The 14,593-nt window shown below is 44.2% G+C and overlaps 1 protein-coding gene across 2 annotated transcripts; it reads right to left on the reverse strand.

Annotated features, from left to right (window-relative positions):
* C4H8orf58 (chromosome 4 C8orf58 homolog) lies at positions 1-11,985 on the reverse strand. Of its 2 annotated transcripts, none has more exons than XM_075207106.1 (7): positions 11,908-11,985; positions 2,189-2,871; positions 1,899-2,045; positions 1,543-1,711; positions 1,274-1,371; positions 599-717; positions 1-492 (listed from the first exon to the last, which is right to left on the reverse strand). In XM_075207106.1, exons 1-7 carry the CDS (start codon positions 11,954-11,956, stop codon positions 393-395), a joined length of 1,365 nt encoding a protein of 454 aa, XP_075063207.1. In that variant the 5' UTR covers positions 11,957-11,985; the 3' UTR covers positions 1-392. The 2 variants fall into 2 exon arrangements, with proteins under 2 accessions (XP_075063207.1, XP_075063208.1); XM_075207107.1 differs by lacking the exon at positions 11,908-11,985 and adding an exon at positions 3,827-4,058.
* Positions 11,986-14,593: the final 2,608 nt, after the last annotated feature.

Here is a 14,593-nt window from a genome sequence, read left to right on the forward strand (position 1 = left end):
TATTTGAATTCCAATTATATTTATAATTTAAACACATATATAGCAATATAGTTCTGTACATATAAATACATATATTTGGCGCCGCTTTGCAGAGCGACACAAATGTCCGTGCATTGTAATAAAGTGTCCTCTGACCAGACGCGCTAACTCCCCGTCTTCTGGAGTGTGACCTCCGCGGTACGTTCTCTGCAGTCAGCACGTTCCTGACTGCAGAACATTATGGTGCAGAGTTTGGATAAAGAAGGGAAGCGTTGTCCCTGGCAGTGTTACGTAGTGCCATTGTTAATCTTCCCAGATACTGGTGCGTTTCTACCGGGCTTGTGTCACTGGAAGTAAATCCTTTTTGTACAGTGCATTCCTCTATCAGTCCTTTTCCCTGGGATAACCGCCTCTCACCGGAACTGTCGACTGTTGTTTCGTGGTCTAATCACCAGCCCGGGTAAGAACAGTCTTCTCGGGTGTTGAGAAGTTCCCTCCAGCGTTGCCTGTGTCCTGTGGGAAAGAGAGAGCGAGTTAAATACCAAACGAGACTTATTGTACTGCTCTGGGTCTCATCTGTACAAACGCCACGTTCTATGCTGATACGTTATTACTGTACCTGCAGTTGTAGTGCGGTTCTGCAGTGCGGCTGCTGCCCTTAACGTCCGCTGGTCCTGCTCCTTTATGCGCCAGCTTAGAGAGCATTTCCTTCACTTTATACCACTGTGATACCTCTGCCTGTAGGGAGCAAGAGAGTATTATAATAAACGTATTGTGACCATCACCTGCACACTGTGGAGGCAGCCATATTGTATTGTGTTAGGGCATCGGGTGGCAGAATTACATGGAAGGCCCTTTTGTTGCATGTATATATACTTCATCGGGGGGGGGGGGTAGAGGGAGAGGTTTACTGGGGCAAGATTCAAGTCCTTTTGGGGAGTGAATAAAGCTATACACCCATGCTTTACTAAAAATAAACCCTCTCCCACCCTTTACCTCATTTAGAAAATCGTACTAAATTTACAGCGAGGAATTGATTGTAAATTGCTGATATCGCTCTTAACCATAGATCTCAGCTATGACACAACTTCGGCCATCTTGTTCTGTTCTGTATTTTCACAATAAATATAGCTGGTAACTTTATTTTGTAATATGTCTCCTTTGGTACTTTGATGTTTGTTTCTTATGCTACAGTTTGGAGAGGTATAATGCGGGTATGTGTGTTTGATGTAAGAATCGCAGTGGCGTATATGTTATGTGCAGGTCTGTCTTGCTGAGCTGAGATATTACTCACTTTACAGGTTTGGGTTGTTCTTCGTCTGTCGCCTCCCTTCAGGTTCGGAACACTCACATAATGAGGTTCCGTTTTGTCTGATTCTCTCAGGGTACTGTCTATAAAGGAAAACAAAACTCATTAGAATTTCAGTCAACCCACCCAGTGCAGCCTTTAAATAAACCCTGTCCCGCCTGAGGCCTGCAGAATGGGTGTTATGAAGTCATAGCAGCTGCACAGATGCCCCAGCATGTTAAGTACAGTTGCAGAGCACAAGTTGGTTCCCTCACCTGTGTGTCTGGCAATGGTGAGCAGCATTCCCGCTTGGGAAGACGATCTTTTCCTGTAGTGCTGTGCTTCCCAGGTCCTCTCATTGGGAAGGGGGTTGTCTGTCAGGTCATTGTCCAACTCCCTGCAGGTGCGAGAGCTGCCGCACACACAGGAATCTAAGATGACCACCTGTAGAAAGAGAACAGCACACAAATTAGCACTCGACTTCACCTTGCTAAATTACTGCAGCCTCTACATAGGCCAGTGGCGAGTTATTTTTATGCATATCATAATACAGTTATTGTATGGCCCAACAGACAGTGAATGACTGACAGCAGCAGATAACTATGGGACAACAGTATCTCTTATCACTCACTCGGTTGCGTAGCCTCTCCTCTGCCTCTCTCTTTTCATGTTGAAGCCTCAGATTATTTTCCTGTAGCCCCGCAATTTGCTCTAGCATGTCGCACAGACTCTCCAGATACCGGAGACCATCCCCCGGGAGATGTAGAGGGTCCTGGTCCTAGTAATAACAAAGTAAGAGCAATTAGTGCAAGCAATGTCTCCCTGGAAATATCTACAGGTGCTGTTTGCTGGAGTTTGTATATTCTCCCTGTGTTCACCTAGGTATCTTCAAGGTGCTCCAGTTTCACCAATGTCTCTTACCTTATTTTCTTCACTTTGACGAATTGGGCTCCTTGCTTGGTGGGCGAAGGTTTTCCCTCTACGTTGGTCTTTTAGTGATCCCGGATATTGCCTGCTATATCTTGCCGCCCGGTTCTGGATGGACTCTCTGCTAGTGCTCCGCTGCCGTCTGCTCCTGAGGACTGCCTGTTCCAGCTTGTGGGGCACACCCGATGTATCTTTTTCCCGCTGCTGGGGGAGAAAATATTCCAGCCTGTCTATATCCTTATGGGGATGCATTTTGAAACTCCCAGGATTCTTAGAAGCAGAATGTGCAAGTTTGTGTGTCTCCTCGGAGAGTGCAAAAGAATCTTGTTTGCTACAGATGGAGCTTTTCAGGCTCTCAGGATCCTCTGGGGCTGAGCTTTCTGGGCTTTCTGGACTCTCAGAATACTCGGGGGCGGAGCTTTCCAGACTCTCTGGCTCATCTGGGTTGTAGCTGCTCTCAGATCCAAATGGGGAAGGTGGTGGTAACTCCACACCTGAATCTTCTGACTCTGATTTCTCAAAGCGATTACGTACGACCGTGTAGTCTCGATTTCCTACACGGTTACCTGCCGATTGTGCATAATGAGGAACTGCTGGAGCACTGCAGCCTGAGGGTGGATCCATGATGCGACGATATACAGCCGTGCTTCCTAGCAACACACAGCCCTCTGTACGCTCTGCAAACAGAAAAGAACAACTGCGTGTGAGAAAACATTTCACAAATACAACATAGTGATATCAGTGACTATGCATGAACACTTGTTCGGTGCAGTTATCTGCAATGCAAACACCATGTTATGATGCCTAACATACAGCACTGTGCAACAATTTTATGCAATATGAATAAAACATCACCTCTCATACAGATGAAATACAAACAAGGTGAAATTCAACATTAATACTGAAAGGAAAATCAGCATGAAATGTACACGACATATATGTACAGTCTGTAGCTGTATGTTATATATCTTGCAATTCTGTGGTGCACAGTTCTCTTCTGTTACTGAGGTGACACCAGAAAGATTCTGCTACTGTCTTGTTACTGAAAACCGTGTGATACTTCTTTATTATAATTTGATATACAGGGGTTGATAATGAAGCTGGGATTGCTTTGAAAATTTGCGTTATGCTGTCGTGTTTAATGAATCGGGTTTAGGTGGTGTGGAACTGTGTTGATTTGTAATAATTTGGCAACGGGTAAGAGTGCAGCTCACCCAGTTTGACATTGATCATCTGCACTCCCCATGCACAAACTGGGTTGCAAAAGAGGGCCACATTGTATAAACAAAGTAGCAAAGATACTCTGCAGTCCACGAATACACAATTAATGCTGTACTGACTACAACTACTTTTCTATATTAAAAAAAGGGACTGTTAGTTCCACATATTGCAATTTGTGTTGCTATATGTCATAAATGGAGTGGACAATGATGATTATATATGTAAAAATTCCACGTTGTCCATGACTTAGTCTACAGGGATGTGCCAAGTGCCCATATATATGTGTGTGTGTAATCAGGTTATTTGTTAAGATGAAAGAATTCGGTGTATCATTCCCGCATTGATATGAACCTGCTTCTAGACACGTACACATGCTTTTATAGAAGTAGCAGATAGGAGACAGTCACGTACCTGACAGTGTGTGAGTGAGCTTTATGGACAGGTCTATCCAGGTGTTATACACAATCCTCCATCTACACCTGTGGCTGTGTTCAGCTGAGACTGAGCTGTGCTAGCCCAGTCCATGGTATACCTGCCCATCCTCACCTGCAGAGGCTCCTCCCACTCCCTTCACTGCCTTGTATGGCTGGTTATTTATAAGTCAGATTCCAGCCATAGCTGAGTCCATCCAGTGACTCTGCCGGGATATGGGAATGCAGCATAACTAGCGCTGCCACATTCCAGGTTCCATCTGATAGCAGCAGGTCAGAGATTCAATAAACACAATGGAGCACTTGCTGGGCTAAATATACACATGAATAATGCACACCTAGGACTGTATAGACATAACATCACATTGCATAATCTGTCTATATCACCTTCTCTCATGGTATATAATCAGCTGCCCATTGAAGGTACTCTCTCCATGGGTGGACTGGAGAGTATGCTGGGACTTGTAGTTCCACAACAGCTACTAGTGGGGTTTTTCATGTCCCCTGCACCCTGGTGCAAAGGGGTCTCATCCTCTCAGTAATAAAGCAAAATACACATGACCTCCAGCTACATAGTGTGATCCACACAACACCTCTATATGTAATAAGCGTTTTATAAAGTACAAATATTGAACAGTTGCTGTGCTTTCTGCCCACTTTATCACACACCCACACAAAGCTATGCCTGATGTACAAAGATGATGTTTGTGGAATTTATCAGATTACAAAGACACATTCCAGCTGCATGACCAATGTTACAGGATGTGACCGGGTCATATGTACAAATGGGGACAGTCACAGGCACAGCTATCTCTACAGGGGGACAGTCACATACACAGCTATCTCTACTGGGGGACAGTCACATACACAGCTATCTCTACTGGGGGACAGTCACATACACAGCTGTCTCTACTGGGGGACAGTCACATACACAGCTATCTCTACTGGGGGACAGTCACATACACAGCTATCTCTACTGGGGGACAGTCACATACACCGCTATCTCTACAGGGGGACAGTCCCATACACAGCTATCTCTACAGGGGGACAGTCCCATACACAGCTATCTCTACTGGGGGACATAAACGCGCACGGCTATCTCTACTGGGGGACATACATGCGCACGGCTATCTCTACTGGGGGGCAGACACTCGCTCAGCTATCTCTACTGGGGGACAGACACGCGACCGGCTATCTCTACTGGGGGACAGACACGCGCACAGCTATCTCTACTGGGGGACAGACACGCGACCGGCTATCTCTACTGGGGGACAGACACGCGCACAGCTATCTCTACTGGGGGACAGACACGCGCACAGCTATCTCTACTGGGGGACAGACACTCGCTCAGCTATCTCTACTGGGGGACAGACACGCGACCGGCTATCTCTACTGGGGGACAGACACGCGACCGGCTATCTCTACTGGGGGACAGACACGGGACCGGCTATCTCTACTGGGGGGCAGACACGCACACAGCTATCTCTACTGGGGGACATACACGCGCACGGCTATCTCTGCCCCCTCTACTGGGGGGCAGACACGCGCACAGCTATCTCTACTGGGGGACAGACACGCGCACAGCTATCTCTACTGGGGGACAGACACGCGACCGGCTATCTCTACTGGGGGACAGACACGCGACCGGCTATCTCTACTGGGGGACAGACACGCACACAGCTATCTCTACTGGGGGACATACACGCGCACGGCTATCTCTGCCCCCTCTACTGGGGGGCAGACACGCGCACGGCTATCTCTACTGGGTGACAGACACGCGCACAGCTATCTCTACTGGGGGACAGACACGCGCACAGCTATCTCTACTGGGGGACAGACACGCGACCGGCTATCTCTACTGGGGGGCAGACACGCACACAGCTATCTCTACTGGGGGACATACACGCGCACGGCTATCTCTGCCCCCTCTACTGGGGGGCAGACACGCGCACGGCTATCTCTACTGGGTGACAGACACGCGCACAGCTATCTCTACTGGGGGACAGACACGCACACAGCTATCTCTCCCGGGGGACATACACGCGCACAGCTATCTCTACTGGGGGACAGACACGCGCACAGCTATCTCTACTGGGGGACAGACACGCACACAGCTATCTCTCCCGGGGGACATACACGCGCACAGCTATCTCTACTGGGGGACAGACACGCGCACAGCTATCTCTACTGGGGGACAGACACGCGCACAGCTATCTCTACTGGGGGACATACACGCGCACGGCTATCTCTCCCGGGGGACAGACACGCGCACGGCTATCTCTACTGGGGGACAGTCAGGTTTATCCAGGTCTGTTTCTAAATATATTTCCCAGTTTATCACTGGCTTCACCTAACCACCCGAGCATCTTTCCCCACCCGTCTCCTCCACACAGCCATAGACCAAAGCCTCTCTCCATCCGTCTACAGCTAGACTAAGCGTTTGGCTGTCTCATACATTTGGTTTGCAAATTTGGTGTCTCTGGAGTATTAGAGCCAAAAAGCAGGAATCCCCTTCCCAGACATTAAACAAATGGCTGGCTCTACTATTCTACATAATAGGTTAATTGGCTCCCGACAAAGTTATCCCTGTGTGCTAGGGATAATAGATTGCAAGCTCCACTGGGGCAGGGACTGATATAAATGGTTAAGTATTCTCTGCAAAACAAACACTTTGTACTATGTAGGTGCATATATATGTGTGTGTGTATATGTGTATATATATATATGTATATATATATATATATATATAAATGCACCTACATATTACAAAGTGTTTGTTGACTATATATAACAAATAAACAACTGATCCTCTGCCAATACATTTATGTGCATATGATATTTTTTCCTTTCTCCACCCTGTGCATTTTGCACCAACCCGCAGATTGATTTCATGGGGTCTTTCTAAAGGTGGTAAAAATGGCGTGCACCTTGGTATGCGCTTGGCGGACTAGTAGCGACACACGTGCACAGAAGGAAGCATTGCAGGTGCGCTGATTTTATGGTTTGTAAATGACCTATGGTTTTAGATTGCAGCAAGATCATTGGGCTCTATGTATGTTAATGCTCCATTTATGGCTCAGAGCGCCCCCATAAGTAATGTTTCTGTATTACACATAATGCAGCTCTGCTTTAAAATGAGACAGAGATGACCTACCCTCCTCAGTGCAACATGTTTCATTTCATTACAATGCAGGTCCCCCCCTGCTTCGCCCTGACATAGAAAACTGGGGACTGGGCACTTTGCCCCCATTAATAAATATGCCCCATTGTTGTAGAACAACAATTGATCACATCATGCACTAAAGATGGACACACTATACTACACCCCACAATTTGACAATATCATAACATATTTCTGTATGTATGAAATAATCTCCAATAACACAATATTACATTATTATCCAATAACACAACATTCTCAGTAAGAACAGATACCGAGAATTACACTCGGCGTATACACAACAAAATTATCAGCACTGTGCAGTTGTCCATATTTACCAAATAACAACAGATACTGAGATTTGCATTGAGGGCAGGAAAAGTTGTATTATGCAGTTGGTCATATGTGCAGGATAAGAATAGATACTGGGAATTACATCCAGCATAAAGAACAGGAAAAGTGGTGAATTACGTACAGCTATCTCTACCGGGGGACAGTCACACGCACAGCTAACTCTACGGGGGGACAGTCACAGGCACAGCTATCTCTACCGGGGGACAGTCACACGCACAGCTATCTCTACCGGGGGACAGTCACACGCACAGCTAACTCTACGGGGGGACAGTCACAGGCACAGCTATCTCTACCGGGGGACAGTCACACGCACAGCTAACTCTACGGGGGGACAGTCACACGCACAGCTAACTCTACAGGGGGACAGTCACAGGCACAGCTATCTCTACCGGGGGACAGTCACACAGACAGCTAACTCTACGGGGGGACAGTCACAGGCAGAGCTAACTCTACGGGGGGACAGTCACAGGCAGAGCTATCTCTACCGGGAGACAGTCACATGCACAGCTAACTCTACAGGGGGACAGTCACACACAGCTATCTCTACCAGGGGACAGTCACAGGCACAGCTAACTCTACGGGGCGACAGTCACACGCATAGCTAACTCTACGGGGGGACAGTCACAGGCACAGCTATCTCTACAGGGGGACAGTCACACGCACAGCTAACTCTACGGGGGGACAGTCACAGGCACAGCTATCTCTACCGGGGGACAGTCACAGGCACAGCTAACTCTACGGGGGGACAGTCACAGGCACAGCTATCTCTACGGGGGGACAGTCACAGGCACAGCTATCTCTACAGGGGGACAGTGACAGGCACAACTATCTCTACAGGGGGACTGGCACACACACAGCTATCTCTACAGGGGGGCAGACACATGCATGGCTAACTCTCCTGGTTGACTGGCACACACACAGTTATCTCTATGCAATATGGCATAGACATTAGTGATCGATCAGGTTCTTGAGATTTGGGGATTTTACAAAAGTCTGAGGCCGCGTGGCCAGAATCTGTGACACTAGACCCACATACAACATGAGCCTACTCACTTGTTATGGAATGTTTTACAATCAATTACTGGCAGCTCTTAGGTCCTCCCAGGTTTGTGGCTTTCATGCTTCTGAGCCAAAAATGACAGATCTGTTTAATCAACCTATGTGATACACATATATATATATATATATATATATATATATATATATATATATATATATATATGTTCAATATGAGCATGCAATCAAGTGTCATGTTAAGGCCACAAGTTTATGAAAATATTGATATGAAAATATTAATGCTCTTCATAAAATAGGTACTATGACATTGTTTTTAAACTTTAGGGTTAGATTTACTAAAGCTTCTAAAACGGAAAAGTGGAGGTGTTGCCCATAGCAACCGATCAGATTATAAGTTTCATTTCTAGAATGTACTAGATCAATAATGAATCTGTAATATTAATAATGACTGATACTTATCAGAAGCATGAAATATTTGATGTAGACAGATATGTAGCCTGTCTGATCTTTTGTTTATCCAGGTCTGTTTCTAAAAATATTTCCCAGTTTATCACTGGCTTCACCTAACCACCCAAGTATCTTTCCCCACCCGTCTCCTCCACACAGCCATAGACCAAAGCCTCTCTCCATCCGTCTACAGCTAGACTAAGCATTTGCCTGTCTCCTACATTTGGTTTGCAAATTTGGTGTCTCTGGATTATGAGAGACAAAAAGCAGGAATCCCCTTCCTAGACATTAAACAAATGGCTGGCTCTACTATTCTACATAATAGGTTAATTGGCTCCCGACAAAGTTAGCCGTGTGTGCTAGGGAATATAGATTGCAAGCTCCACTGGGGCAGGGACTGATATGAATGATTAAGTATTCTCTGCAAAACAAACACTTTGTAATATGTAGGTGCATATGTGTGTGTGTGTATATATATATATATATATATATATATTAGGGTGTGACTATATATAACAAATAAACAACTGATCCTCTGCATTTACATTTGGTTATATATGAAAGGAACCTGAAACTCGATACTAATGAATTGTTGATTCTTAAAATGTATTTTTACATAGTCACTCAGCCCTGGGGAAAGCGTAGAAAAACCACTTTCGCTGTATGCACATACCCTAACTTAGCTTGAATGTAGGGCACCATAGGGAATTATGCTCGTTCTTGGGCGGTTTCCTCAATACATTTATGTGCATATGATATTTTTTCCTTTCAGATTGCAGATTGATTTCATGGGGTGTTTCTAAAGGTGGTATAATTCGCGCGCACCTTGGAATGCGCTTGGACTAGTAGCGACACACGTGCACAGAAGGAAGCATTGCAGGTGCGCTGATTTTATGGTTTGTAAATGACCTATGGTTTTAGATTGCAGCAAGATCATTGGGCTCTATGTATGTTAATGCTCCATTTTTGGCTCAGAGCGCCACCATAAGTAATGTTTCTGTATTACACATAATGCAGCTCTGCTTTAAAATGCTTTAAAATGAGACAGAGATGACCTACGCTCCTCAGTGCAACATGTTTCATTTCATTACAATGCAGGTCCCCCCCTGCTTCGCCCTGACATAGAAAACTGGGGACTGGGCACTTTGCCCCAATTCATAAATATGCCCCATTGTTGTAGAACAATTGATCACATCATTCACTAAAGATGGACACACTATACTACACCCCCCAATTTGACAATATCATAACATATTTCTGTGTGTATGAAATAATCTCCAGTAACGCAACATTACATTATTATCCAATAACACAACATTACATTATTATCCAATAACACAACATTACATTATTATGCAATAACACAACATTACATTATTATGCAATAACACAACATTCTCAGTAAGAACAGATACCGAGAATTACACTCAGTGTACACAACAAAAGTATCAGCACTGTGCAGTTGTCCATATTTACCAAATAACAACAGATACTGAGACTTGCATTGAGGGCAGGAAAAGTTGTATTATGCAGTTGGTCATATGTGCAGGATAAGAATAGATACTGGGAATTACATCCAGCATAAAGAACAGGAAAAGGGGTGAATTACGTACAGCACAAGAGAAGCGGTACTGTGCAGCTTGGTATGCCTTAGAACAAATGCAAGAAAATACAAGAGAAATTGTACTGTGTGATTGACCGTACTTACTGAACACAAACAAATACTGAGAATTACATAGAGAATGGAAAAAGTGTTAGTGAATAATCGGTCACTAATAAAAAAAACAGGGACATTACCAGGGAGCAATCTTGGAAAACAAGGACTTTTGCATCACTTCTTTTTGATTGGCTAAAACCAAACATATGTTCAACTATACTTTCAAGACAATCTGTCCACCAGAGGCATTGTCCCTTTGGATTCCTTGGTTGATATTTTGTTCTGCCTTATATCTTCTCCAGTCCATGTTATATACTTACTTTATGAGTAAGTATATGCACTCCTGTTATGTTCTTCTACAGGTGTTTAGGAGAAATATGAATTTCGCCTTACAAACAGATTCCATATTGTTGTTTGCAGTTAAAGGACTTTTTATCCTTTTAGCCTATTAGATAATGAAACAATGACTGTGATGTTCCCTTGAATTATAGAGGATTTAGCTCTAGTAACCCTCCCCTGTCAGCTTAGCATATAATGATGTTTTACTCTATCTCATTATTTTAATTGAACAATTCCCATTTCGAGCTCAAACCCAATTGTCCCTCTTAACATATAGCAGTGTATAGAGTATATAGTTATACAAGGGCATAGCTGCCAACCATCCCTAACTGATAGCAACACTTTCAGGTTTTTGTATCAAGTTTTTCCATACTGACCAAATGTATAGTACAATATATGAAATGTTTATGTCCAGGAAACCTGACGCAATGGTGAGTGTATTGTACCAGTCCACTGACCTGTGAGCCACTTAGATGGACAACTTGCCCTTGAAAATTAAAATCAAAGTGTTTTCTAAACAAACAAAAAAACTACAACAATGTAGAACTTTGGGTGATAATGTAGTGACAGTTGGTGCTTTAAATCTGAGAAAGAACATATCGGCTCCCAGTCTTGTGCAGCTCTCACTCTGTGGGGCATATTCAATTGTTCCCGTTTTCCGCAGTGGAAAAAGTATTACCGGTATCACGGTAATACCAAGCCGGATTTCAGCTCGCAGCTCCCTGAGCCGCGAGCTGAATCCAGCGTGAAAGGTACCGTAATGACGGTAATAGTGCACGCGCCGCGTTACTTTAGGCAGTAACGCCAACAATTGAATACGCCCCTGTGTGTCAGCATCTATGTATCTTCTATGTGGTTGTTGAGGAGAAGTGTGTCCAATGTAGTGTTTTACCCCCTGTGGAGTACACTGTATCATTATTTCGTAACGTATTCAGAGATACGAGATGCTCCTTAATGAACTGCTGCAAAGTAAAAGTGCTGTATTGACTGATTCAAAATGAGTTATATATATATATATATATATATATATATATATATATATATATGTACACACACCATATGATGTATGTTATGTGCTAGCACTTACCTTCAGTCCATAATGTCCCAAAGGTTAGTTTCCTGTGACGGCCGAGCATCTTGCGTCAAAGATAGCTCAGCTGGCAGCAGTCCCTGTACTTGTCTATGAGAGAGACTGCTCCAGTACTCCAGGGAGATAGTGTGGGAGAGTCAGATGAAAGCCCCTCTGTGTGTGTCTCTGGGAGGGGTCAGTAATGTCAGCTGGTTGGAGATGGGTGGTATTGTGTTTGTGTGTTAGGAGGGGGTGTTAGGCTGTTAATGAGGTCTTATTTCGTTGGTAAAAGCCTTTTGTTCTTTCTCACACTCCTAACTTCTAAAGAAAATAGGAGATCAACATATAAAAGGTGTGACGTCACTGCTACTGTTCTCATAGACTGGACCCACAGAGCTGACACTCTATTGCTGATACACGACATTGGCCTTACGCGTCTCAGTATCATGTCGCCATCTTCTCCTCATAGTCCATGCCTACAGAGCTCACACTCCTATTCAGACTCTATTCAGCAAAGTGTTAGGTAATAAACTGAACGTACAGCTTTATTACAGAGGGGTGTTAGGTGAGGGTCCGTGTTCACAACTGTTGTCATACACTGGATCTGCGGAGCTGACATTAATACAGCAACAATACAGAGAGGTGTAAAGTCGCTGAACTCATAAACTGAATGCGGCCTGCAGACCTGATACTGTAACTCCAGCAGAAAGCAGCAGAGTATTAGGCCATTGTCACAGTAACTGTTACGCTAATTACAACAAACTACTAGAAGAAGAGACACATTTCCTGCTATCAATAAGGACACCCTGTGGGAACAACACTATGCCATAACACAGAGAAAGGTATTGTGGCCCTATAGGATAGCCGGTGATGGTGGGGGCCACAAATAGATAACCCTCGGGCCGCAAGCTGGACAGCCCTGCTAAATCTAATATATAAAAGAGAAAATTTGTCCTTCTGTCCTTCTGTCTGTCTTTCTATACAAATCCACATTTTTCAAGCGAAGATCATGAAATTTTGCATACGTATGTATTAAAACATGACGGAGGCAACTAAAAAAATTTAAAATTGAAATTCATTACGGGGTGGGGGTGGCGAGGGGGGTAACACCTAAAAATCATCGAAAACGACCATAACTCTGGAATGTCTGGAACAATTTACACCAAACCTGGTACACATATGACTTACAGTCTGACAACAAATATTGTGGGGGCAAGACACCCCTAGCACTCCTAAGGGTGGGGGTGGCGAGGGGGGTAACACCTAAAAATCATCGAAAACGACCATAACTCTGGAATGTCTGGAACAATTTACATCAAACCTGGTACACATATGACTTACAGTCTGACAACAAATATTGTGGGGGCAAGACACCCCTAGCACTCCTAAGGGTGGGGGTGGCGAGGGGGGTAACACCTAAAAATCATCGAAAACGACCATAACTCTGGAATGTCTGGAACAATTTACACCAAACCTGGTACATATATGACTTACAGTCTGACAACAAATATTGTGGGGGCAAGACACCCCTAGCACTCCTAAGGGTGGGGGTGGCGAGGGGGGTAACACCTAAAAATCATCGAAAACGACCATAACTCTGGAATGTCTGGAACAATTTACACCAAACCTGGTACACATATGACTTACAGTCTGACAACAAATATTGTGGGGGCAAGACACCCCTAGCACTCCTAAGGGTGGGGGTGGCGAGGGGGGTAACACCTAAAAATCATCGAAAACGACCATAACTCTGGAATGTCTGGAACAATTTACACCAAACCTGGTACACATATGACTTACAGTCTGACAACAAATATTGTGGGGGCATATTACTTAAATCTCTACAGGTTCATTCTTAAAATCCCAGGCAACGGTGGCCCCAAAAACAAGGTAAGGCCTATATACTGCTGTCCTTCTATCTTTCTATACAAATCCACAGTTTTCAACACTGCGGAGGATCTCGGGTAATTCGGGCCACGGCGGAAAAATAAGAGGAAGCGGCCGTGACAGCGTCCCCATGAGAACAGCAGCCCCAACAAAAGCTGAGGCCCCTGCTGCTCATCACTGCACATTACACATATAACTATCTAACCTCATGGCATACAATAAGTTGATGCCACGTCACCATGGCAACAGTAGCTCTAGCTGAGGCCTGGAGACTGCTGTCCTTCTGTCTTCCTATGTATTTTTCTTTTCTTTTACAAATGTGTTAGCAGTTGTGCACATATTATCTTCCTTAATATTTTATTGTTCTTTCCTGGTACGCATGAACTTGAAATAATAAAATGCCACGAAAGAAAAGAAAATGAAGAAACGAGAAACAAGAAATATAGTTTATCAAGCTGTTTTTAAGTAATTGTTTATCAGTTCGTTCCATCATATACAGTTCAAATACAGTTTTACATTTTCACTTTTCACCTTCTACTGGTCCAATTTTAACATGATATTTACATGTATGTTTAATATTTAGATTGATTTTTGTAAATAAACATTCTTTAAATCCCGGGCAACGTCGGGTATTCTGCTAGTACATTATAAAGTGTGCATCCTATTACTGTTTATCTGTACTGCGCTGGCGCAAACACATCTACTTAATTGTGGAGAATTGTTATTAGGAGAATATGAGTGTTATGGTACATTGAGTTCATGCACACACAGTGTGGGAAACTAATTGGTCACATCTACTGTGTGCTCCTCTGCCTGG

Source organism: Mixophyes fleayi, chromosome 4 (genome assembly GCF_038048845.1).
Source record: "Mixophyes fleayi isolate aMixFle1 chromosome 4, aMixFle1.hap1, whole genome shotgun sequence".
In the NCBI taxonomy this organism is placed as follows: Eukaryota; Metazoa; Chordata; class Amphibia; order Anura; family Limnodynastidae; genus Mixophyes; species Mixophyes fleayi.